We start from the raw sequence: 27,500 nt of genomic DNA on the forward strand, positions 1-27,500 counted from the left end.
CTAAGGTATGTCACAACTATGAAATATATGGTAAATGTGCATACCTAGATGGATATGGGGATGATTGCAGAGATCTGCATCCAAAATATGCAAAAACCTAAAAGAAGGAAAAGGATGTAAGTTCGACAAAAAATGCAAATATATGCACCCTGTAGCCATGAATCATAATCAAATAAATAACCAACCAAGTAATAAAATCCAAAATAAGAAAGAAACAAATAAAGAGAGAAATCAAGAATATCAGGTAAAAGAGAAAAGCAAACCACCAATGAGATATGCAGAGATGTCAGCAAAAAATTTCAATGCATCAGCTCCAAAATTCTACTCAAGGGATAATAACTGTATTTATTATGCAAGAGGATATTGCAGAAACGGAGAAAATTGCAGATTCAGACACAAAATGAATAATTATGATGAAGGAAGATCAAATATTATGGAAAAGTTGGATTTTTTAATGTCAGAATTTCTGGAAATGAAAAAAAGAACAACATACCAGAACAGGAAAGAGACATGGGAAAATCCTTATTACTACCAATATTAAATGAAGGAGAAAACACGCAAACCATCATAGTGATGAAATCAGGGTTTAGTTACGAGTAACTCAAAAAGAAAAATAGAGTACTTAGAAGAACTAACCCAAATTGAAAAGAAAATAGATATAATGAATATAAGTGAAACCTGGTATTCCCAAGAGACTGGGAATGATGATCAAATAAAAGGGTTCCAAACTTATAGATCAGATAGAAAAAATAGGAATCAAGGGGGAACCGCAATATATGGGAAAGACAAAAAAACAAGGAAAAATATATGAGAAATATAGTAACTCAGAATGTGACTAACTAAAGCGGTAGAATTTGAATCTGAAAAATTAATGAACATAGTAATATATAGACCTCCTAATACTAAAGAGTTTGACTTAATAATTGAAAAATTGGATGATATATGTAGAAATCACAAGACTGCGACTATTCTCCTATCTGGTGACTTCAACTTTCCTTTCGAGAATGGAAAGAAACGAATAGGAGATTGTGGATGTACTTATACATATAAAAAAGAGAGTAATAGTAGTGCAGAAGATAAGAGGCAATTCGAAAAGCTATTAGAATATGCTACTAGAATACAACATTCAACAAATAAATCACCTGCCAACAAGAAAGGAAAATACTTTAGACCTAGTATTTGTGAACGAGGTGAATTATGTTAAAGAAATAATAGTTTATAATGCGAGTATTTCAGACCATAATGTCATAGAATTAACAGTTCATTCCAAAGCAAGTGAAAACAGAGATAAGCAAGAAATGAAAAAGTGGGAAGGATATGGAAAAATACAACTTCTACAGTAAAAATTAAAATTAAAATGGGTCAGAAATAAATGAAGAATTAAACAAAGATTGGGATAACATTTTCGTAAGCGATGACATAAGGGTAAATACGGAGATATTATATAAAATATTAGAGAAAATAGTGGATAAATATATACCGAAGAAGAAAAGTAAACATCATTCATGCATACCAAGAGACAGAAGGATCTTGTTCCAGAAAATCAGAAAGTGGAAAAAAGGTCTTGCAAAAGAAAAAAAATGCATGGAAAGTTATAGAACTAAAAAGTAAGATAGAAAATGCAGAACAAAAGATTATACAATCAAAAGAAAATGAAAAACGGGAATTGGAAGAAAAAACCCTATTAAATATCAAGCAAAACCCCAAACTATTATACTCATATCCGAAGAAGATGAATAAAAGAAGAATAGAAATAGGCCCTCTGAGAATTGAAGGGAGTTAACGAAGGAAAAAAAGGAAATTTGCAACATACTGGCAGAACGATATAAGAGAGAATTCACCCCTCGAATAGATAATGAAGATAATGATATAGAAGTAAGGGACGAAAATAGTGAATATCTAGCTGACATAGAAATTAATGAAGCTGATATTGTGCAGGCAATTAATGAAATTAAAAATGGAGCTGCTGCAGGGCCTGATGAATCCCTGCTATTTTGTTAAAGAAAGTAGTTCATTCTATCGCAAAGCCACTTGTAATATTATTAAGACAAAGTGTAGATACAGGCAAGATTTATGATGAGCACAAATTAGCATATATTACCCCTACTTTCAAAAGTGGATCAAGACTAGAGGCAAGTAATTATAGGCCTGTTGAGTCTAACATCACATATTATGAAAGTGTATGAAAGGGTAATGAAGAAAAATATTATGAAACATTTAATAAAAAATAATTTGTTTAATATAGGACACACGGTTTCGTACCCGGAAAAAGTACACAAACCCAACTGTTAGTCCACCGTGAGAACATATTCAAAAATATGAAAAGCGGAAATGAAACAGATGTGGTTTATCTAGACTTTGCAAAAGCTTTTGACAAAGTAGACCATAATATATTAGCAAAGAAAATTAGAAAACACAATATCGTAGATAAAATAGGAAGATGGTTAAAAGAATTTTTACACAACAGAAAACAGATAGTTATTGCAAACGATGAGAAATCGGATGAAACCAAGGTAATATCCGGTGTGCCACAAGGTACGGTTGTTAGCTGCAATATGTTTGTTAGTTATGATTGAAGACATAGACAGTAATGTTAAGGATTCGGTAGTGAGTAGTTTCGCTGATGACACAAGAATAAGTAGAGAAATTACTTGTGATGAAGATAGGAACGCTCTACAAAGAGACCTTAACAAAGTATATGATTGGGCAGAGGAAAATAGGATGGTATTTAACTCTGATAAATTTGAATCAATAAATTATGGAGACAGAGAAGGAAAGCTATATGCATATAGGGGACCTAATAATGAGACAATCACAAATAAGGAAGCAGTTAAAGACCTTGGTGTGATGATGAATAGGAACATGTTATGCAATGATCAAATAGCAATTCTTTTGGCAAAATGTAAAGCAAAAATGGGAATGTTGTTACGGCACTTCAAAACAAGAAAAGCTGAACACATGATTATGCTTTATAAAACATATGTTCGTAGTCCACTTGAATATTGCAATATGATATGGTACCCACACTATCAAAAGGATATTGCACAAATAGAGAGTGTACAAAGGTCCTTTACAGCTAGAATAGAAGAAGTTAAGGACCTTGACTACTGGGAAAGACTACAACTCATTAGAATTATATAGTCTAGAAAGGAGAAGAGAACGGCTATATGATAATTCAGGCATGGAAACAGATAGAAGGAATAACAGAAAATATCATGGAACTAAAAATATCAGAAAGAGCAAGCAGAGGTAGATTAATAGTGCCCAAAACAATACCAGGAAAAATAAGGAAAGCACACAGGACATTAATCCACTACGCACCAACATCGATAATGCAGCGTCTATTCAATGCGTTGCCAGCTCATCTGAGGAATATATCAGGAGTGAGCGTAGATGTGTTTAAGAATAAGCTCGACAAATATCTAAACTGCATCCCAGACCATCCAAGATTGGAAGATGCAAAATATACCGGAAGATGTACTAGCAACTCTCTGGTAGACATTAGAGGTGCCTCACACTGAGGGACCTGGGGCAACCCGAACGAACTGTAAGGACTGTAAGGTAAGGTCTGTAAGGTCTCTCTCTCTCTCTCTCTCTCTCTCTCTCGTTCCATTACCTGAGACTGAAATAACATTTACTTATAAAGAAAACATATGGAGTTGAAAAAATTCACTACAGAGGAAGGAATCTCCGATACAAAAAGTCCAAATTACAGGTCTCGATATACAAAACTGAGAAACAACACAGCAAAGCGGTTTCAACTTACTGTCAGTCAGCAAACACGCGAATACCTTCGTTCTCGAAGTCGTGAGGTCACAAACAGCAGATGCACAACACTTCCAAAAAGAAACAAACATTAGATGCCTTCAATCAGAGAATCCTTTGAGGCTCAGGACTAAAGGAGAATCCTATAATTAATGAGGAATCTTTATTCCATCCAGCGCATGCGTATTACACGTATCATCTGCAAGAACATCTTTCGTTTAAAAAACGTTTGAGGTGAAACGGCACTGCGAATGATTGAGGTGTCTAGAGGAATCGTGTGTGTGTGTGAGAGAGAGAGAGAGAGAGAGAGAGAGAGAGAGAGAAATAAAATGAAAGCAGAACGTATTTCACCAAGCGCTTTGTGAGTCATAGGCGTCTTCTTCAAGGTTAGGAGGAGGAGGATGAGGAGGATGAGGAGGAGGAGGAGGAGGAGGAGGAGGAGGAGGAGTGGGAGGAGGAGGAGGAAGTGAGGGGGAAACAGAGGGGAAGGGGGAAAGGAAGGGAGAGCCAGCAGACCAGACGAACAAGGGGAACACTAGCCAGCCGGTCGAGGGAAAAGAAAAAAAACTACAACTGAATGAGAGAGAGAGAGAGAGAGAGAGAGAGAGAGAGAGAGAGAGAGAGAGAGAGAGAGACGAGAGAGAGAGGATGAGAGAGAGAGAGAGAGAGAAGAAGAGCAGAGAGAGAGAGAGAGAGAGAGAGAGAGATAAATTGCAAACCTCAGAGGATTTGCTTTTGATAAAAGAAAATGTAATTATTCATTCCTCAATCCAGAATGAAATATTTACATACTACAACGAATCATTGATCATTTTTATTAAGCACATCACTCTTAAGTTGTAACATAAGGCCAATTGACAGCTGCTTGCAAGCTTGCAAGCAGAGGCAGACCTATACACATGCTTCAGAAGCATAAATCAATTACGTTAACAAATTATCAAATATAAACCCTGCTCTGAATTCCATGTCACATCATTTAACCAACACCTTTCTTCTAACCAAAAAAAAAAAAATCACCATGACTGAATCTTGTTAACTTCAAATCAGCAAAAAAAAAAAATCATCATCTGACGACTAGACTCACACTTTCAGGATGTGGAATTCGCTAGCTTCCTCCGGGTCTCCAGGAGCATTCGACCTGCTGCTTCTCTTAACAAAGCGGATTTGTCAGCATATGATATGACCGTCTATGTGAAATTCTTTAGTCAGTAGAAATAAATATAAATATAAATATATATATATATATATATATCTATATATATATATATAATGTATATGTATGTATATATAGTATGTATATCTATATCTATATATATATATATATATATATAGATATAATATTATAATAAGATATATAAATACATATACCAGGATATATATATCATAATATATATATATACTATATAAAGTACACAAAATATATGTCATTAGTGTAAAAGCAACAACTTGACGTACTACGGAAGTAGTCGCAGGTCGAATAATAATAATAATAATAATAATAATAATAATAATAATAATAATAATAATAATAATAATAATAATAATAATTTGAGAGTATCATTAACCTCCAGCACTACGTAAATAATTTATGAATAATAATAATAATAATAATAATAATAATAATAATAATAATAATAATAATGGAACAAAGATGAACCTGAAAACACCCCTAAGAAAAAAGATATTTGAAATAATAATTTAAAATGATAACTTTTAAATTATTATTTAAAAGTTATCATTTTAAATAATAAAGAAAAATCTGAATATATATATATATATGTGTGTGTGTGTATGTATACATACATATATATATATATATATATATATATATATATATATATATATATATTATATAAAAAAGAATCTACAAAGGGCAACGAAATCGCCTTAGCTCACGAAATCCCTCTGTTTTTCCGCCGGACAGGGCGATATTTCACGACAGCAGACTCGTCCCGCCCGCCGAAGCAGGGAGACAGACAGACAGACAGACAGACGGACGGACAGACATACAGACAGTGTCCGTGATGTTGTAGGGCTTCCGTCAACATTGATCTGTTATTTGATACTCTCTTCTCTCTCTCTCTCTCCTCTCTCTCTCTATCTCTCTCTCTCCTCTTAGATAACAGCAGCAACAGCCTTCCTCCTCCTCCTCCTCCCTACTACCTCCTCCTCCTCAAAATCCCCAAAATCCTAATTCCTCAAACAAAAACGTCCCCCAATTCCAATTCCCCCCCCCTCCCCCCCCCAACCACAACTCACAACTTTCCCTTACCCCAATAAACAAACCGGTCTTTTCACTCCTTACGAGGAATGAGGGGTTTGATGTGCTATTATTATTATTATTATTATTATTATTATTATTATTATTATTATTATTATTATTATTATTATTATTATTATTCAGAAGATGAACCCCATTCATATGGAACAAGCCTCGGTCTTCATGAGGAAGGAGCGGAGGTGAAGGGAAACACAAAAATAAGAGATCTTGTTTATATATCAATAAATAGATAAATATGTATTAAAATGGAAGAAGAATAGCATCAGGGCACCATTGCATGGCATCTTGGCTTGAACCTTTAAAGTCACAATTGCACGACCTCCTCCTCTGGGAGGTTGTTCCACAGTCCGACGGTGTGATGATTATAAAGGACCTGAGAAATTCGACAACGAGGGGGCCGTATCGGTGCTGCTGTTCAGCAAACCTGGTCGCTCTCGGCAGGAGAAAGGGATCAGGGATCAGTTATAAGTGGGAAAGATCTCTCTTAGAATACAACTTGAGAGGCTTCTCATTCTTTTTGAGGAAAAGGTTCTTAGTCATTCCTGTTCGGCTGGTCAATAATCTACTTAGATTTTTTATCTATTTATCTGTTAATTTGTTCATTTTTCTGCCCTATTAGCTAATCCCATTACCTTCGCTTAAACCGTTCAAAAGAACACCATAATAGTCTTTGGAAGCTTGAATTTCAAGCCAGCGGCCCCTGTGGTGGGCTTGTTCCATATGAATGGGGTTCATCTTCTGAATAATAATAATAATAATAATAATAATAATAAAATAATAATAATAATAATAATAATAATAATAATAATAATAATAATAAAGTATTACAGGAAGTCAATGGCAACTGTGGACCTCTTCCATATGAATAGGGTTCATCTTCTGAATAATATAATAATAATAATAATAATAATAATAATAATAATAATAATAATAATAATAATAATAATAATAATAATAATAATAATAATCCAAAGAAAACTCATAATCACATGGGTCAATAAAATGGGAAGGTAAATCTACAGTAGTATGGCTATTTGATTTTTTTTTAAAGCATATTTTACATAACAACATCAAACAGGCATACCACTGTGGATTTACTTCCCCATTTAAAAATAATAATAATAATAATAATAATAATAATAATAATAATAATAATAATAATAATAATAATAATAATAATAATAATAATAATAATAATAATAATAAAAATGCACAGACAACAGTTCAAAAGAGCTCAGAATCATTCTAGACGGAAAACACCGTCCCCCCACAAAAGAAATGACTGGAAAGCAGACAGACACACAGACATACACACAGACAGGGAGACAGACAGGCCAGTCGGATGGCATTCATGAGAGGAAAAAAAATGCTAAGTCTGTGACGCTCCTAAGGCTTCATTTGTCAACCCGGCAGAAATGCACTTTTGTAAGTCTTCTCTTGCATTTGATAATAATGATTTCAACAGCGTCCGGAAATACTGGTTATTAAGGCGATTGAGAGATACTGTGATGATCGATGAGGTCGTTTTCTTGGAGTTTTTTCTACAACTTGGATTGTAAAGTAGTTTTTTTTTTTACCAGGAATTTGCTGAACAAAACTTTTGAGTCACTGGGTCCTACATCTTTCGGTTGTGAAGTGTTTTTTTTTTTTATCAGTCATAACCATCGACGAGGCTGTTTGGTTTTTTTTATTTCCTACAACTTGCGGTTGCAAAGTAGTTTACGTTTATCAGGATTTTGCTGAAAAAAAAAAACACTTTTGAGTCACTGAGTCATAGCAATCGACGAGGTTAGGTTGTTTGACTTTTTTTTTCTACAACTTGCGGTTGTAAATTTTTCTATTTTTATCAGGAATTTGCTGAAAAAAAAACACTTTTGAGTCACTGGATCCTAACAACCGACAAGGTTGTTTGAAGTTTATTTTTACAACTTGCGGTTGTGAAGTAGTTTTTATTTTATCAGGAATTTGCTGAAAAAAACTTTTGAGTTACTGAGTCAAGACACTCGACGAGGTTGTTTGTCTTTTTTTCCTACAACTTGCGGTTGTGAATTGTTTTCATTATAATCGACGAGGTTGCTTTCTTAATGTTTTTTTTTTACAACTTGCGGTTGTAAAGCATATTTTCTTTCGTCGGTTTTTTTTATCAAGAATTTGCTGAAGAAACTCTCGAGTTACTGAGAGCCATTACAACAGAAGAGGTTGTGTTCTTGCAGCTTTTTTTTCTGCAGCTTTTGCGGTTTTAGTTTTCTTCGTTCAATATTTATCAGGAATTTGCTGATAAAAAAGAAAAAACTCTCGTCACTGAGTCGTTATAACCGATGACGACGTTTTCTTAAAGAATTTTTTTCTTCAGGAATTTGAGAGAAAAAAAAACCTTCGACGCATGATAATTATTCTGCGTAATTAACTTCCCTCAACCCTACCACCACCCCAACCCCTCACCACCCCACTCCCCAACCCCGGCTCGAGGACGTCAATGGGTTTACGCGTGATTACGCAATACTATTTTTTATTATTATTATTATTATTATTATTATTATTATTATTATTATTATTATTATAATTCAGAGGATGAACCGTATTCATATGGGACAAGCCCACCACAGGCCCAATGACTACTTTTAATAATACATTATCATTGTAATGATTATTTAGCACATTTCTGAATCACGTATATCACTAGCATTATGACGAAATTCGCCGTTAATGTTAGTGGGTGTGGGTGTATATATATATATATATATATTATATATATATATATATATATATATATATATATATATATATATATATATATATACACATATACATGTATAGTAAATGTGTGTATATATATATATATATGTGGTGTGTGTGTGTGTGTGTGTGTATGTATGTATGCATATATACTACTATATACATATAAATTTATAGCATATGTACTATATATATATATATATATACTATATATATATATATATTTACACCAGTTGATAATAATATACAACTCTTAATTAAACACAGCATGAAAAAAAAATGGCACCAATAAACATGTACTGAAATAATAATAATAATAATAATAATAATAATAATAATAATAATAATAATAATAATAATAATAATAATAATAATAATAACGTCATATGAAGGGATCATTTTCGCCCATACACGAATCCTTCCCCAAGTAACCCTAAATATTAAAAAGGAGGGAAAATCAAGAACACGGATACTGGAAAACTGGAAATCCAGCTCTTCCAGCGAGGTTCGTGTATGACTCACGCTGGAAGAAGACCTTGGGAAAAAAACAGACACACGAACGCACAAACACAAGCAGAATCCAACTACCACCGCCGCCGCCGCCGCCGCCGCCGCCCCCATCTGAAGCCAGTATGGGAATTAAGCTGGCCATGATGTTTGTGACGCCAGATATTCATTTCTGCTAACACCATCTACAAGCATCAAATTTAATAACATTAAGACAACGTTCATACAGATCAATAGAGAGAGAGAGAGAGAGAGAGAGAGAGAGAGAGAGAGAAAGGGGCGCTTCTTCGGCGCCAACATGTCTGGACTAGGGCCGGCAACTCCGCTGGCTTCAGGGAGGGAGAGAGAGAGAGAGAGAGAGAGAGAGAGAGAAGAGAGAGAGAGAGAGAGAGTAGTAGAGACAGCGCTGGATGCCAAACATTTTTTTTTTTTCATCTTAACTTGAGCACACTTGCTATTTCATCAGTTTCCTCACCACAAGTAGCTACGTCTGTCCGTCTGTTCCAGAGGCCGATCACAAAACGCTCTCTCTCTCTCTCTCTCTCTCTCTCTCTCTCTCTCTCTCAATGCTAAGGGGAAGAAGTTTCGTTAAAGTTATTGATTCACGTACGCATACCAGGCATATATACAATCTTACCATAGGGGCCCTGGTGTCTTCAGTGGTTGGCTACGGTTTCTCAAAATCTTTTTCACTTTTAAAATCTTAACAACACAATACCTAACGGCGACCGTCAGTAGCCTAACGGGTAGCAAATTAACATAGAAAGCAATTAAATGCTAAAAATGGAAAATGAAATAGAATCACTTTAATGGTCTCTCAGTATTGCAAATCAACACTACAGCATGTTACCTAAACTTATCCTCAAATCAATTTAAAATTTCACTTAAATAAGCGAGTCAAGTCTTTTGAATCCTGACTATTTGCCTTCGGCCTTCCTCCAAATTCTTCTTCATTCAATTTTGCAAAGAGAAAATTTTCTGAAGAATAAAGAGGCGTGAATGATGTCAATTAGGTTTTCCAAAGGTTAGGGGTTCGTAAGAAGGCGAGGACAATATTAAGTCCCGTTTTACTTGGGCATAGATCATTTGTAATCATTAAGTCACTCCCATTCCAAGCGTGAAAATAAATTATTCGTGCTCAATCCTTCTAATAATTCCGTGTGACATTCAAGTCTCAGGAGATGCAAGGACGGGGCATCTACGGTCTTCTTTAACTGTTTATTTTTTTCTATTTATATGGATTTTTGGCATTATGCCAAGCACTGGGGCAACTAAGGCCATTCAGCGCTAAAACGGAAATGGACAGTAAAAGGTTCGAAAGGTGTAACAAGAGGAAAACCTCAAAGCAGTTGCACTATGAAACAATTGTTAGCAGAGGGTGGACAGCAAGATGGAAGAAAGAGAATATGAACGGAGGTACATTAAAAGGAATGAAAGTAGTTGCAGCTAGGGGCCGAGGGGACGCTGGAAAGAACCTTAAGTAATGCCTACATTACACCGAATAAGGTACACGGACGGCGCTACCCCCCTACGCGGTTTAACTGTTTATAAAATGCCCTATTTATAAAATCTTGCGTGATACCGCCTTCTCGTAATTTAAACCCCACTCGGAATGCAAGTATGGGGCAGGAGGCCTTCTTTCACTGTTAATAAAATATCCCGTTTGCAAAATCTTTAGTGATATCGCCTCCATAGGACGTCTGGGACTACAGATCAATTAAAGTTTTTAACATAATATATATCATATATTATATATATATATATATATATATAGGAGTATATTATATATACATTATATATATATATAGATATAGTATATATATATATATATATATATATAGTATATAATATACTATATATATATATTACTATATATATAATATATATTATAATATATATATATATATATCATAGATATATATATATATACATATATATATATATAATATATAATATAACAATTTTATATGTATATGCATATATGTGTGTGTACTTATATAGCAGTGCGTGTGTCTGTGAAATACCACACACAATCACACAAGTAAACATCAAATGCCGGATATACACCCACGCACAACGCATATATAAATAAACACGTTGCCTCCAAGAAGTCAGGTTCATTCCACGGAGCTTAAAGCTTTCACCTAAGCGTCTCCGTAACCGAGAGAGATACCCGACACCCACAAGGAGGACGAACGAAGCTCCAGAGCAGCAGGAACGACAGGAACAGGAGGAGCCTGGAGCCAGGAGCAGCAGCAGGGATGACCTACTCCAACCTCGCCGCCAACTACTGTCTCTGGCTTTAACTGATGCAATATTTGCAAGCTCCCACCCGCTTGCTTACTTTGCAGGTGAATTGATCTGGAACTCTCCCTCGGCTTTAGAGACCCAGCGATGTGTCGCCTCCTCCTCCTCCTCCTCCTCCTCCTCCACTATTTCTTCTACTTCTTCTACTCCTTCTTCTTCTCCTTATTCTTCTGGCTCTTCAGTCTGAGCCTGAGCCTAGGACTAAAAACAAGGAGTCTGTGGGATCTCCTCCTTACCTCCCCTCCAGCACAAGGTACTTCTTCTTCTTCTTCTTCTTCTTCTCTTTCTACATCTCCTCTTCCTCCTTCTACTCATTCTTCTTCTTCATCTTCTCCTACTCCTCATTCCTTTCTTCTTCTTCATCTTCTTCTTCTTCTTCTTCTTATGGGTCTAAGACTTAAAAAAATAGTCTGTTGAATACGAAAACGAACACGGACTTATCTTCTTCTTCTTAGTCATTTTTCAAGGACACTTCGTCCTTCTCCTGATCGAACAGTATTGAATTCAGTCTATGACCCTTCTTCTTCTCCCAATCCTAGGGCGAAGTGACGCATCTTATCAAATCCTCGATTAAAATATCCTTGGGATTAATATCCTACAATAAGGATGTGGCATATAGACTTTGATTAGACCGCTGATGCTCTGAGAAATTTCCATGCTCCCAAAGTTTGCCAATGTCGTAGGGGGGATTGGCCCCGATCTGATCTCAACTAGTCCACTCAGATGAAAAAGGGACACTAGCACCAGGTGGGATCATGGTTAAGGAGTGGGTCTCGCAACCCCATCCTTGAAGTGTTGGTGAGAAACTGGAAGGTTTAAGGTTTATATATATATATATATATATATATATATATATATATATATAATATATATATATAACAGTAGACATAGCCTCTATATATATATATATATATATATATATATATATATATATATATATATATATATATATATATATATATATATATATATATATATATATATATATATATATAAATACAGGGTGTCTATAAAGTCCCAGTACCATATCAAGTATTTGTTGCTCAGAATGGTACTGGGACTTTATGGACAGCCTGTACATTACATATATACATATAATACTTACATCCCCTTCTAACCTTACATCAGTAACTATCAAAATCCTTTTTTGCCCTACGTCCTTATGAACGTCGCCATGGGAACTAAACCGGTCCTTCTTGGAAAAGGAAAATGAATAATAATCCCGATGGACAGAGATGAATAATAAGTGAAGTCATAAAACACAATCAAATGTTTAATATTTTCTCACTGACCTTTACAACTTGGCACCACGTGGCAAACGGAAGCCAAATCTCTCTCTCTCTCTCTCTCTCTCTCTCTCTCTCTAAATTCACAATGCCTTTTTTTATAAATCTACGGTAAATCACAACTTTTTTACATTCTCTCTCTCTCTCTCTCTCTCTCTCTCTCTCTCTCTCTCTCTCTCTCTCTCTACCTCCAAATTCACAAAGCCCTTTTCATAAATCTACAATAATTGATACCTTATTTATATTTCTCTCTCTCTCTCTCTCTCTCTCTCTCTCTCTCTCTCTCTCTCTCTCTCTCTCTCTCTCTCTCTCTCTCCAAATTCACAAAGCCCTTTTCATAAATCTGCAGTAATAGACAACTTATTTATCTCTCTCTCTCTCTCTCTCTCTCTCTCTCTCTCTCTCTCTCTCTCTCTCTCTTCGTTCCCAAATACTTTTCCCACTTCAAAACATTGCTGAAAAATACTGACTCTGGTGGCCCAATAACCTGGTGCCACACAGATATGAATAAACTAAAAAGGTCAATTAGAAATAAAACCATTTCGTACTTCCGGAAGCCAGTCTCCGGAAACTGTCGTCTGGCTTAAAAAGATTAAAAAAAAAGTACATTCAATGCATAGAGGTTAATTAATTTTTTTTACAAAATATCTATAAAATTCAAGTTTAGGACGTGGGATAACGCAGCAGACATACTAGATGGTATTGCAAAATTCATATTTGTTCCATTGTGTTACTGCCCTGGAATCACTTGTAGGTCAGCGTCATGACGTGTGTGTGTGTGTGTGTGTGCGTGCGTGCGTGTACTCCCATATACTAGCTATTCCAAATTCTTAGGCGTAAGAGGTAACTCAACATCCACCGAGATCCCCTCATAAAAAAAAAAATATATGGACCAACCCCGGTACAAAAGTAGATCAACAGAAACAGTCGACGTTACCTAAACACACACACACACACACACACACACACCACACAAACAAGTCTCTGTCTGACCCGTGGAGAAAAGGGGAGAGGGGGAGGTGTGGGGGGGAAGGAGATGGGGAGAGAGAGGGGGAGAAGGGGAAGGGACTCTTATCGAACCTCTTTCACTCGATCAGTCAAAGAATCCCAACCTGGAAGAGGCCAATCAAAAATGGATATCTAAATCGCTTCCATCCCAGGAAGAAGAAGAAGAAGAAGAGGAGGAGGAAGAGGAGGAAAAGCATAGTAAGGAAAAGGTTAGGTGAAAGTGCATGACTTTACTCCTTCCCCAAGTCCCTCCCCAAAACATCCCTGATGTCCTAATCTACTAAGTCCAGGAGAGAGAGAGAGAGAGAGAGAGAGAGAGAGAGAGAGAGAGAGAGAGCGAGAGAGACCCACAGCAGCATCCTTAACTGCTTCCCTGAAACTTGACGGTGATCCATGTTAACGCTATCTCGGCCAGCAGTAACACAAAAGGTTTATGAGGTTCCGAGGACAGGAACTGACGAGGAGGAGGAGGAGGAGGAGGAGGAGGAGGAGGAGGCAATCAACTAAAGGCAAAATATGAAATCTCGGGTAGAGGAAAACCAAACTTAACGAAGAGGCACTGAGAGACATCGAAAGTGGAGCCCATGAGGAATTGTGGGATTCCGGATTCCTCGTGAGGGAAAGTTGAATGATGATACACTCAGCAACTTAAAATAAAAGGCTAACAATGAGCTGAATTAGGTCTTAGAATCCAAACTCTAGTAAAAACATTATGTAGCACTTTTAGTTTAATCTTTTAAAACCGAACTGAATAAATTTAATATTTTTTATCTAAACATTTCCTCAGTCTATGCTTAAATCTAGCAATTTATTTATATATCTTCAGATGAAGCTATTACCTGAGAGAGAGAGAGAGAAAGTAGTTAGGGATAACATGACTAAAGAGAATACTATAATTATAACCACACAAATTTGAATACAGGGTGAAAGTAAGTGAAACAGGGCTGGGAGATCCCGTAGAGTTTCACGCTTTAAAACCTGGTATTTCGCTCAATAGTCCTTCAATATTTATATAACCTATAAAAAATATGACTGATCAGCTGAACTACATATAATACCACTAATATGAAAATCTTAATTTATAAAGTAAATACTAAAGTAAATAAAAACAGACAAAACTACTGGGTGGAATTCTCACTGAAGACAGTCATCTATCTTCGAAATGTCAAGTAACAGCCTACACGGTACCAATGCTATCTGTTTGTGGCTAAAGCTTCTCCATAACAAATAATGAAAAAATATATATTTTAGAAGCTCACTGGACCATATATAAGATCAAATATCATAGACATAACACCTGGAGACATGACACCTAAATTTAGGAGCCTAAAAAGCCTCAAGAAACAAAAGACGTGAGCGATCAAGGTCTTCGAATGGCGAGTAGGCCGTGATCTATAGACATCAATAGAGGACGTCTGCTGACTTTTCCCTTTTCCGTCCTACCCTAAACAAGAAAATCTCCAGCCGTGGGACAGCTACTCCATCGGCTACTCCATAATCTCTCACTACATCAAGACAACTCCTTCAAACTCCCCACCTACTCGAAGAACTACAGCTATTTCACTCCCTAAGACTTCCACGCGTCTAACACTCTCGCTGTCTTCTCCTTCTGCTACCATCACCCCGAGAGAGAGAGAGAGAGAGAGAGAGAGAGAGAGAGAGAGGAGAGAGGCGAGAGAGAGACGAAGAGAGAAGGAGAGAGAAGAGGGGAGGGAGAGAGAGAGAGAGAGAGACCCTCTACCATAGTTTTCTCAGACGGTGCATCTCTTAAAAAGAGGCGTTTTATAACTCTGACCAAAAAGTGACCAGTACGGAGAGGGAGATTTTTCGGCCCCCGGCCTTCTCTCTCTCTCTCTCTCTCTCTCTCTCTCTCCTCTCTCTCTCTCTCTCTCCGACCGGCGTCTCTATCTTCCTTCCTTCCTTCTTTATTCCTTCCGTACTTCCTCTTCCCTATGATAGCGTGTCGCCACTCGGCTCCCCGTCACTAATATCCATGATGCTGGTTCCTGGTTCCCGTCTGTGTGAATGTCTGAATGTGCTTATTCGCAGAGTACTCTGGACAATCCTCACCATGAGGAATATATAAGTTTAAGAATTATATGTGTATCTAGTTATTTATTGATTTATCTGTCTATTTATGTGTCGTCACGTTCACTAACAATTGCTCCCTCGTCAACAGGTCCCCCACTGAACAACCACACCCTCCTGGAGTTCACGCAGAGCGACGCCGACGTCGGATCCCTGCGCGTGACGGAGGCCAAGCTCTGGGTGTACTTCAGTAGGCCCTCGGGCGCATCCAGACACCATGAGCAGTCGTTTTCCTCTTCGTCCTCTTCCTCTTCCTCTTCTTCGTCGTCTTCGTCGTCTGCGTCACCAACGCGGACGAGAACTATGCTGTGGGTGTTTCGGGTGCCGCCTGACGACGGAGTCAGGAAGGGCTCGTCCAGATCGAGGTCGTCCTCTATTCCCGTGGTAAGACTTCTCATTTTTCTCTTTCCCTGTCTGTCTGTCTGTCTGTCTGTCCTTCCTCTATTTTCTCCGTTCACTGCTCACTCCTACCGTTCTTGGAACTCCTGTCAACTCAGGAATATCAACAATCCCAAAGCAATCACTCGAACTTCCTCACATCCCGAAACGCTTTACTCACCACAAGAATAGTATCATCTCCACACGACTACACTATTCTCTTTCTCTATCTGTCTGTCTGTCCGTCCACTATTGACTCCTGTCCTTTCTGGAACTTCTGCCAATACAGGAATATCAATCATCCCAAAGCAATCACTCACCCTTCCTCACATTCCAAAGTAAGCTTGACTTTCATTGTAAAATCTTCTCATTCCATTCAACAAAGGTAGTATCATACGCACACTGCTGTAATATGTTAAACTAATAATCACCTCATTCGTAGCACTAGACAGCAGAATCTTAGAAGACTAGCAGATTAAGAGTCCTAAAAATGCTTTCCTCAAACCAAGGTTGATCATAAGTCCATATTTTGAGAGCAGTCCTTAGTCCATAATAAGCCAAAGTCCGCTTTGAGTTTTTCCATTCCCTCATTGCATAAGGGCACAGGACTAGTTTCAAACTCCTTTACATCTGTAGACTGACGCTCTACTGTGTCCCAGATAACACAGGACTTCCGTCGTGCTTTTCTGAACGAAAAGAATGAAAGTGTATTGAATAACTGGGATACCCACTGTAATCCTAAACAAGTGTTTAAGACAAGAGGAAAAGCAAATCAGAATGCAGCTGTCATTGCAGCTTTGGGAGCGAGACACTGAAGAGCACAGGAGAGTGGGAAAGGCTATTATACTGCATGAACAGAGAGACCTTCAGATGAAGAAAAATAATTGTCTCGGTAAATAACTAGTAAGTGCTGAATCAAACAGTGGAAAATATATCGATGTTGAGAGCCATTCAAGATGCTGAATTTCTGCCAGAGGAAGATATAAATCGGGACGAGACTCTCGTGCAATTGGTGATTCAGTTTATTAACGGCCTCGTACATCACATAATGGCAGTTTAACAAAGGGGTTTTTCTCTCCTGAAAAGAAGCACGATTTCTTTCGCGCGTCGTATCCACTTCCGAGGGGGAAGAGTAATGTGTACTGAAAATGGAGAGTTTTGTCCTTTTTTCTAATAAGAAATGTATTTCGTTCACCAATCGTTAACCAAGCGAAATCCAAAAAGGTTGCAGTTTTTATTCCACCTTAAGAACCCTTTTGCTTCTTTGTATCTCCATAACACGATTTACAGTTCAGTCAAATCAATTTTTAAAAAACGTCCCAGATTTTCAGGTTTCCGGAAACCGTATATCTATTGCTCACTTGAGTGCCACCCCACTGACTTTTGTAGGTTGTCATTATGTCATCAGCAAGTCAAGGATAAGTTGGGGTTGTCTTTTCGACCTTACAAATATTTATTAGCTTTTGGCCGTACAAGACTCTGCTGGCCCACTGCCTTTCACAATTTTATATCTTAACCTTTTTTTATAAGACAGTGCAGCATCCGATCCATTCTGCGCCGTTTGTGAAGTTCCTAAAATTTCTATCTCATTTTGGCCAATAATACACCTTCTGTGCCTCCTCAAGGTTTAACTACCAACCCTCCTGTGGTTGACTATCTTAAAAAGTTAAAATTCGTGAACATGTTACTTATATTTATTTCCTCCCACACTTCCTTAGAATACTTTCTGTTCGAGAACAGTGCCTACCGTGTCCAGATCCTTTCTAATTTGCCTTCTCTCTTGAAAGTGTGGTATCGTGTTAAAGATGCTCCCTTATTTCTAGGGTCTGAGATGTAAGCTATAGTAGATTCGCATCACTCGTGCATCTGATGTCTCGGCCAGTCCCTTACGCTCCTGATTGACTGTTGATAAGCCAATCACAGGGATGGAAACTCTCAGTCTCTCGAGAGAGTTCACATGGGCAGGATGTATATTCTACCTCTCCTGAGGGATACGTCTTTCAAAAGTATCCCTCGGGAGAAGTGGAACATACATCCTGCCTATGTAAACTCTTGAGAGAGACTGAGAGTTTCCAGCCCTGCAATTTTATGCATCGTCAGGGACTGGCCAAGACATCAGATGCACAGGTGATGTGAATCTACTATAGCCTTGTTTTTCGCATGATGATACTATATGTTTAGTATTTAAGAGACCTCTTTAGCAGCTTTCAGTAGATTAAGTACCTTTAAGTAGGTTTAAGGCGCAGCTTCAGTGTCTAAGACGTCCCTTCCTTTCCAGAACACGGGTGCCAAGATGATAGCTTCCCACGAAGTGACCGCCACCTGGGTGGGGTGGCGCCGCCTGGACGTGACCCAAGCCGTGCAGAAGTGGTTCACGAGGCCCGGGGAGCGTCTCCGGCTGCTGGTGGACTGCAGCAGCTGCGGCGGGGAGCTGAAAGCCGAGCTGTTCACGGCTCGCAAGCACAAGGGCGCTCACAAGCCGGGCTCCCGTCGCATGGAGGCGTCCCACCTCCCCTTCCTCGTGGTGCACACAGCGCCCACGCCCTCTAGGCGTCTCTCGCGACGCGCCCTCCAATGTGATAAAAACACCCAGTTGTGCTGCAAGGAGAATCTCTTTATCTCGTTCAGAGACCTTGGCTGGGACGACTGGATCATAGCGCCCAGTGGGTATAACGCCAACTACTGCAAAGGCTCGTGTTCCAGTGTTTACAGGACACCAGACAGTTTCCCCTATTTCCATTCCAATGTCATGGAAGAGTTTCGTCGGCATCTGCCGGCCGGGGCCCTCACACCGTGCTGTGCACCCACTAAGCTCTCGCCCATGTCCCTCATATATCAAGACGAGTACTCGAACATCATTAAGCGCGATGTGCCTCGCATGGTGGTGGAGGAATGCGGGTGTTCGTAACCAGCGGCCTCATCGTAGCATCGGAGGAAACTTAAACAAACAAAAAAAGAACAAAAAACAAACATAAAGAAGGATTTCATAACTATTCCCTCCCCAACCAAAAAAGAAATACATAAATAAATAAGTAAAAAACAAAAAAAAAGATATAAAAAGAAAGAATAAATATGTTTTACTAAAGCCGCATGTGTGATGGTTGACTGTGATTGGTGCGCCCGCCGGAGTCTCTCGCCTCGCTCGGGCGCCAAAAAGTGTTCCCGCCAGGAACGAACTCTGGATATAGTCTGATCTGTGATCATATCTTTAAGCCAAGTTGTCGTTGTGTTGTTATTGTTGTTCTCGTTGTACAGACTGTATAATGTGTGCACCCGACGTGGTGGCAGCAGTAAGTAAGTAGTCCGCTAGCAAACAGTGTGCCATCTCTTTTGGCATCGACAGAAATAAAAACGCAAAAAAAATAAATAAATAATTCCTCGTGCAGTGTTTCATGGTGAAGTCAGAGGGAATCATTCTCACTTTCCCCAGCCCCAGCTCTTCCCCACCCCCACCCCACACTTCCCCACAATCCCCACAGCAAATAATATAGCAAAAAATATAACCCCACAAAAAAAAGGATTGAAATCTTTTTGTCAGCGAGTGTCTGAGGCGATGGTCTGTCTACCCTGCCTTAAAATGATGAACCTGACGGCTGCTGGCCCCCACTGTAAGTGTGAATTCACTGCCCCATGCCCACCGCTACACCTCCCCCCCTCTACATGCCCTTCCATTGGATATATGATGATGCCCCTCGCTATATAGCCTGCTGCTCAGCCTGCGCCCAAGTGACTGTCTCCGCCCACCAGCCTGTGTTCACACGCCCCATGTCCGCCCATGATGTTATAATACTCACGCAGTGTCTGCCTGGTTCAACTCTCCATGTCTGGGTCATGCCGCATCGACCCCTCTGCATTTAAGGTCAAAGAGCTTCGTTTCCAGCATCTCTTTCTCTCTCTCGCTCTCTCCTGTAACACCACACACACACATGCACACAGACAAAGATTAGTAACAAACAGCAGCAGCAGCAGCATTGACTCTTTCCCCACGTCCACGTGTGCCTGCGCCGTACCATCTCTCTGCTAAGGGTCCCGGAAACTCACCTTGTAGTACCATCCACAAACCTCAAGGATCCCAGACACCCACCCTGAGAGGCCCTTCCTCCCTTTCCCCACATCCAGTTGCGCCTGCGCCGTATAATATCTCTCTGCTAAGGGTTCCCGGAAACCCACCTTGTAGTACCACCCCAAAGCTTCCTAGGTCCCAGACACCCACCCTACGAGACACCACCCCTCCTCCTACTCCTCCTCCTCCTCCAACTCCTTACTTCTAACCTTGTCATTACCGATGTCACCCCTTTCCCATTCGTCCACTGGAATATACATCCTCCCAGCTTTCACCCTCGTGCCCTTTGGGAAGGCCGGATGATTAAAAAAGAGAATATATATATAAATATATATATATATATATATATATATATATATATATATATATATATATATATATATATATATATATATATATATATATATATATAAATATATATATATACAAACACACGCTGTTTCCACGGGGCACCCCACACATGTACTCAAGAGGACGGCAATTTCTCGCGAGTGTTATTACGTTCTTCAGATTTATAAAAAAAGAAAAAAAATATGGTGTTTTTAGATAATGTTATTGTGATTCCCCCCGGTTAGCTAATGTGAAATATTTAACCAAGTGAACCCAGCCATTCGATATGCGATATAATAATAAAAAATAATAATAATAACAACAACAATATTAATAATAATAATAATAATAATAATAATAATAATAATAACAATAATAACAATAATAATAATAATAATAACAATAATAATAATAATAATAATAACAAAGAGATTATGTAATTATATATAGATATGCTGGCTGTGAGACTGATCATGATGAGGTGTTCTAGACGGTAAACGAAACAAACACAAAAAAAAAAAAAATTTTAAATGGAAAAAAATGAATGAAAGCTGTGAACATTATACAATGAAAACCGAACGGTATTTTCATCGCCATCGTCATCATCATCGTCGTCATCGCCTTCTAACGCGTGAAAATCATCATCTTTACTAAAAAGGCTGTTGAGTCGTGGAAAGAAATAAACTCGTTTCTGAGCATCTCTAGGCTACAGCAGTGTGCCATAGACATAGGCATGCAAGCCCTTATTAGTTTGTAAGTGTCTTCTCATCCTTGTTTTTTTTATCTTTTTTTTTTTAATAATCGACTAGTTCTCTCTTTGCTAAGAGGTGGTGCTTTCCTCTGTCAAGTGATCCCTAGATAAAAGAGCAGAACCGCTGATCATTCCACCAAACAGATGCTTGAGTTAACTGGGCAGTCCACGAGGCCACGGCAGAGCTCGTCTCCATAAGATCAGTGAAACTTCATTCCTACGTTATTCTAGTGTTAAGGATGACCTTAGAAAACTGGATTAGGATGAAAAGGGCACGATATCAACAGCGACGTCGTTCATCAAGCGCCCCCCATCCTGGTGCATAGGTCTAAGGGGAAGGTCCCCTCTGACGCGACCATTCGAAGGATCAAAACAAAAGCGGTTCTTCTCTCTCTCTCTCTCTCTCTCTCTCTCTCTCTCTCTCTCTCTCTCAGAATTTGCAACAAGAGGAGGAGAGGAAAAGGATAGGAAGAGGCGGAATAGCAAAAGAAGAAGAAGAAGAAGAGGAAGGAGAAAAGGAGGAAAACGAGACAGGAAATGGAAAAATACCGTTGCTAAGTGCCCTGATAGTACTAAAAAAAAAACACCGAAAAGTGCCAGGCTTCTACAACTCGCCATTCCCCAAGGTTACAATTTCTAACCCTCACCTTCACCCTTCCCCCCGCCCCCCACCGCCCCCCCCTTTACTACTTCAAGTCTCCAGCCTAAGGTGATAGTAACTAATAGAATAACAATATTACTAACAATAATTAATAATAATTACAACACAGATGATGATGACGTCACTAAGAAGCAATGAAGATACGCCTAGGTATAAGCTGCGTGAGATCAAGTGCTTGCGTGCGTGTGTGCGCGTTTGTGTGTGTGTATTTGTGCGCAGATTCTTGTATGTACTCAATCTAGGTGTCGCTACTTGCACAAGACAGTGAGTATACATACACCCCGTGGTGCTAAAAGGTGTAGTACCAATAGTTAGTGTGAACAGCTGACTCTCCAACCACACAAACACCCCACTTCCCCACCAGACAGTCCACCCCATCTCGCCCCTGGCCAAAATCATTTAACATTCCATTATCATAAATAAAGAAGTTGTTGGATACATGATTCTTCCGTAGTGGATAAAATACGACCGGAAACAGATATACAAAATGCTTTCACGAATATGTCGTTTTCTGAAGAAGAAGAAAAATAAAATAACAATGAAACTGTTACCTTTCCATCCCCGCAGATTGCTTTGTGTGAAGCTTGGCGATAAAAATGGTCAAAAAGAAAAAAATTAAAGAAGAAAATAAAGTGTAAATTATAACATAACAGCATCGTAAAGTTGTCGGGTGAACGAGATATCACGATTCAAGATTCCGTCTTCAGTTTTGTGGGAGCTGGCTAGTCAAGTCGGTCTACAGACTCGCGCCAGTTCCACCACAACTACTAATACTTATATTCACCGCTTTTACACTTCTAAATCCCGTCAAGTTACGGCAATCTGGCAGCCTGAATCCTCCCGTGTGGGGCAATCCTACAGATGAAATGGTAGCAGCCGAAGGACATCTACGGACAATTGTTGTAATTAGGAAGCAATTGAGTGAAACTGTTATTGACAAGTGTATCCTGTTATCAAATGTGCCCTAAAGCATATGTATATATATATATATATATATATATATATATATATATATATATATATATATATATATATATATATATATATATATATACCCATACACGCATTTATATGAAATATATAAAAATGTATGAATATACATATATTTACTGATTTTTAAACTGTATATTAACACCTACAGTATAAGCATACTGTGTGTCAGTGTATATACGCATATATATATATATATATATATATATATATATATATATATATATATATATATATATATATATAATGTTCACACGTTATCAACTCTATTTAGGACAGTGTTCTCTGCTATTGTTATCATAATGTTCTCTTTTGCGTGTGCAGAACACACAGGCGAAGAAGGTCTGTTCCAAAGAAAGAGACTCCTCCTGTCACATTCAAAAACTGGATAGAGAGAGAGAGAGAGAGAGAGAGAGAGAGAGAGAGAGAGAGAGAGAGAGAGAGAGAGAGAGAGAGAGAGGACTATAAAAAAAGATGTTTAAGAGAGTAATGGATTAATATTTCTCCACGTTTTAACTTTTAACAGTAATGTTTACTTAATAATCTATTAGACTTAGTGGCTCTTTGTTGAGTTGTGTGTGTGTGTGTGTGTTTACCTTTGAGCAAATGCATATGTCTGGTTTAGGAGCGCGCCTTCGTATCCTTAAGCTAAATAATTGTTGTTCCTTGTCATCTTATTCTCTACCTATTCTGCCTTTTTCCTTCTCTTCGATTATCAGCCATCTGTCTCTCTCTCCCTCTCTACTTTCTAAACTGCAACGGTACATTTGTATCGAGACTATTATTCGCTACATTCAACATGTTTCGTCTTTTCTTCCAATTTTCCTCCCCTTTTCTCCTTTCTTCCTCTTTCTCCTTAATTATCAATCGTCTATCTTCTCCCCCTCTATTCCTCAATTATCAATCGTCTATCTTCTCCCCCTCTATTCCTCAATTATCAATCGTCTATCTTCTCCCCCTCTATACTTCCTATACGATATACTAATTGCATCGATTACATTCACATCATTTCAAACAATGTGATACTTAATTTCAGCCTTCTTATACCATACGCGGATCATTTCTTCAAAGTAATTTATTTTAATAAGAAGAAAAAATAACTATTTTCATATTCATTCGTTTATTCATTGTAAGGAATATAATAAAGATGGTTATGTCGAAGTGTTGTTAAAAAAAAGGTTAAGTATTGTGTGTGCGTGTGTGTGTGTTTGTTTGTTTGTTTGTCTGTGCTTCAGAAGAACACTTTTTTTATTATTGTCTGTGCAACTCCTTCTACGAGATAGACTAGATAAGTAACATGATGATGACGATGAAGATGATGATGTAAAAATAATGATGATAATGATATGATGAAGATATAATAATGATTATGATGATGATATAGTGATTATGATAATATTAATGATGATAAAGGATTAACACACAATTCCCTCATGTCAACATAAACTTATAGTAAGCGCTACTTCGTCTGTTGCCTGCCTACAACTTTTAATTTTAACAACTTTTTGACAGATATCATTTTTTCTCGAAGCAATTTTTGAAAAGAACATTATATAGTATTCACTCTTGACGGTACGCTACGATACATTTGTAGCGTCGACGGTAACTCATGTCAGCTACGATTCAAACAACAAACTGCTAAGTACTCTCCACAAATCTTATCTAAAATATTAATCCTTATATATATATATATATAATATATATATATATAATATATATATAATATTATATATATATATATATCAGTATAATATTATACATAAACATCCAGTTTACAAAAACCAGCAAATTTTACCAAAAAATTTTATTTCAATGAAACCGTTAAAAGAAATAACTCGTAATTACATTTTGCAACCAACCAGGTAAAAAAAAAAATAATTGATGCTGCAGTCACCCTTAAAATCATTTCGAAAGCATCAAAGTATTTTTTTAAAATAATGAAATCCTTCAAGAAAAAATTAAGAGCCAGACAAATACTTCCATTTACATCGAGTCGTAGCAAAGGACGAGAAGAAGAATTCTGTACGTGCGTGCGCGTCTGTAAGACGCATGTGTGCGTGCGCGTCTTAAAGTAACATCACTTCGTTAACTCGAATGTCATTTAACGGCCATCACTGCCCCGTACTTTAAATTTAAACCGTAACGAAATAGGATTTGGGCGTTGTTCATCTCCATCCTGCTGTCTTAGAGTAATAATAATTAAAAAAACCATAAAGGCATTTATACATAGTTTAATTGTCGTTAGTAATCATTAAAGGTATTTTTTTAAATCATGGTTAACTTTTATAGATCACTTCGCGAGTGGGAATGAGATAGCGCACGTGAACAGGTAAAACTTATTACCACAAACAGAGTGAAAGTGGATTCCGAGCGTATAACACGACGAAACGGTTACGCAGTTCAGGAGACAAATTAATGCACGATTATAAAACAAGCAACGCTAAAAACTGCATTCAAATCAACTGGTTTTGTGCAACTGAAGACTATACTATATTACTCATAAAAATATGATGAGTGTGTATAACCAATAACAAGAGATTTCATATACTATAAATATCTTTGAAAGTAACATCTTGTTATGCAGATCATATATATATATATATATATATATATATATATATATATATATATATATATATATATTTAAACTCAGTAATAGTTTTACCACGCTACTTTGGAGAAAATGTCATTCACTAGAGGTTATACCAACGTCTGATTATTTAGAAATTTAACTTTTGAATAATAAGAATTACACATTCCACTAATCTGTCGACAGCTAAAAGACAAATTCAACGAAAAGTCAGTCCTAACTATAACTGATCGTGATCGCTCTCTGCTTCAAAAACTATATATATAATATAAATAATATTTTTGACTGATTAACATAACCTGGAAGTTAAAATGACTTTGTTTTTCTACTTTAAAATATCGTTAATGCCATGACATTCCAAGAGTCATAAAAATATTAAAGGTAATATATAATAGCTGGTGAAAAATACTTTTTTTTATAGTTTCCTAACACCTTTCTAAGACGTAAACAAAGTGGTCCAATATACTTAGCCCAGTGGCGAGCGTAAGGATTTACAGAGGCCACTTTAAAGCCACGCAGTGCGGAGTTCATAGGCCCCTTATAGACCGTGAGTATAAACGCAAACGGGAGATATTAGTGACAGTAAAGTGAGGGAGAACGAAATAAAATTGCTTCGTGCTATAACTGTTTCTTCGAAATTGTACTTCCTTTTGTCTGAGGGATTTTGTAAAGAGGAAAAAATGAAAGAAATAAATCATCATTACAAAATAGCCAATACAAAAAAAAATATAAAAAATACAAAAAAATAAATAAAATAAAATAACAATTCTGACTTGATGCATATAAGTTCTGAATTTGTATTTAGCAATGGTGTTGATGCTTTCGAGGGGAAATAAATAAAAAAAAACAGACATGTACATAATTTATTCTCAATTTCGAATCTCTTTACATAAGGTAAAAAAACATGGACACTGCTTTCCAACTATCTACAATATATATATAAAAAATCTATGATTTATATTCAACAAAATTCAGTATATAGCTGTTTAGCTCACATGTAAAAATGAGCTAATGACCAATTTATTTTAAGTTTTTTTTATTTAAAAGGACAAACAGTTTATAGAAGCTCAAATTTGGTATTTAAAAAAAAGGTGGTGTTGTAAAGTCATATGGTCCTAAAATAAAGACTTTTTGAGTATCACGGTGGTTTCCTTTCAATTATTCCCTTCAATTATTATCATGTATTATTATTATTACTAAAAATACACTAATTCCTATGTGCGATTAAACAGTACGCATAGCATAGGCCTACATTGACTCTCCTAGTTGGGTACTCCTAATCATGCTCAGTGCCAAATATCAGCAACCACAGAAACAAGAGGGTCATAACTCAGAGATCTAATAAGTATTACAAGGGAGGGCCGCATTAAATTCACTAATATCTCGGCCCCATTTCACCAGTTTGTTTTCCCATAATCTCTCAAGGATGCCTTTCAACAAGATATTCATATCGTGTTACTTTCTAACTTATCAATGATACCCTGCCAAACAGGAACAGCCACTGGCATAAGGAAAACACTGGTTTCCTATTCACAGGGCTGAGTTATGCTCAAAGAAAAAGTACCATGAATTAAATTTTTAAAAATAACAGCATGGCACAAATAAAAACCAAAGGAAATACGAAAAAGAGGAATTTGTCCAGCACACAGTTATGGACAAATCCTCTGCAGAACTGAAAATATGGAGTAAATTTGTTTATTATCTTATGGAATTCATAGTTACCCCTTGAAATTCCAGGTTTCATTTTCTACACAGATTC

At 37.4% G+C, this 27,500-nt stretch overlaps 1 protein-coding gene across 1 annotated transcript in view; it reads left to right on the top strand.

The window, feature by feature from the left end:
* The window catches only part of LOC135212510 (inhibin beta B chain-like), a 146,172-nt gene extending 122,572 nt beyond the window's left edge, over positions 1 to 23,600 (top strand). The window contains exons 2-3 of the mRNA XM_064246018.1: positions 16,070 to 16,362; positions 18,635 to 23,600. Coding sequence (XP_064102088.1) covers positions 16,070 to 16,362; positions 18,635 to 19,264 — 923 coding nt within the window. The 3' untranslated portion in view covers positions 19,265 to 23,600. The remainder of the gene's footprint in view (positions 1 to 16,069; positions 16,363 to 18,634) is intronic.
* The last annotated feature ends 3,900 nt before the right edge of the window (positions 23,601 to 27,500 follow it).

This window comes from Macrobrachium nipponense, chromosome 41 (assembly GCF_015104395.2).
Source record: "Macrobrachium nipponense isolate FS-2020 chromosome 41, ASM1510439v2, whole genome shotgun sequence".
Classification (NCBI taxonomy): Eukaryota; Metazoa; Arthropoda; class Malacostraca; order Decapoda; family Palaemonidae; genus Macrobrachium; species Macrobrachium nipponense.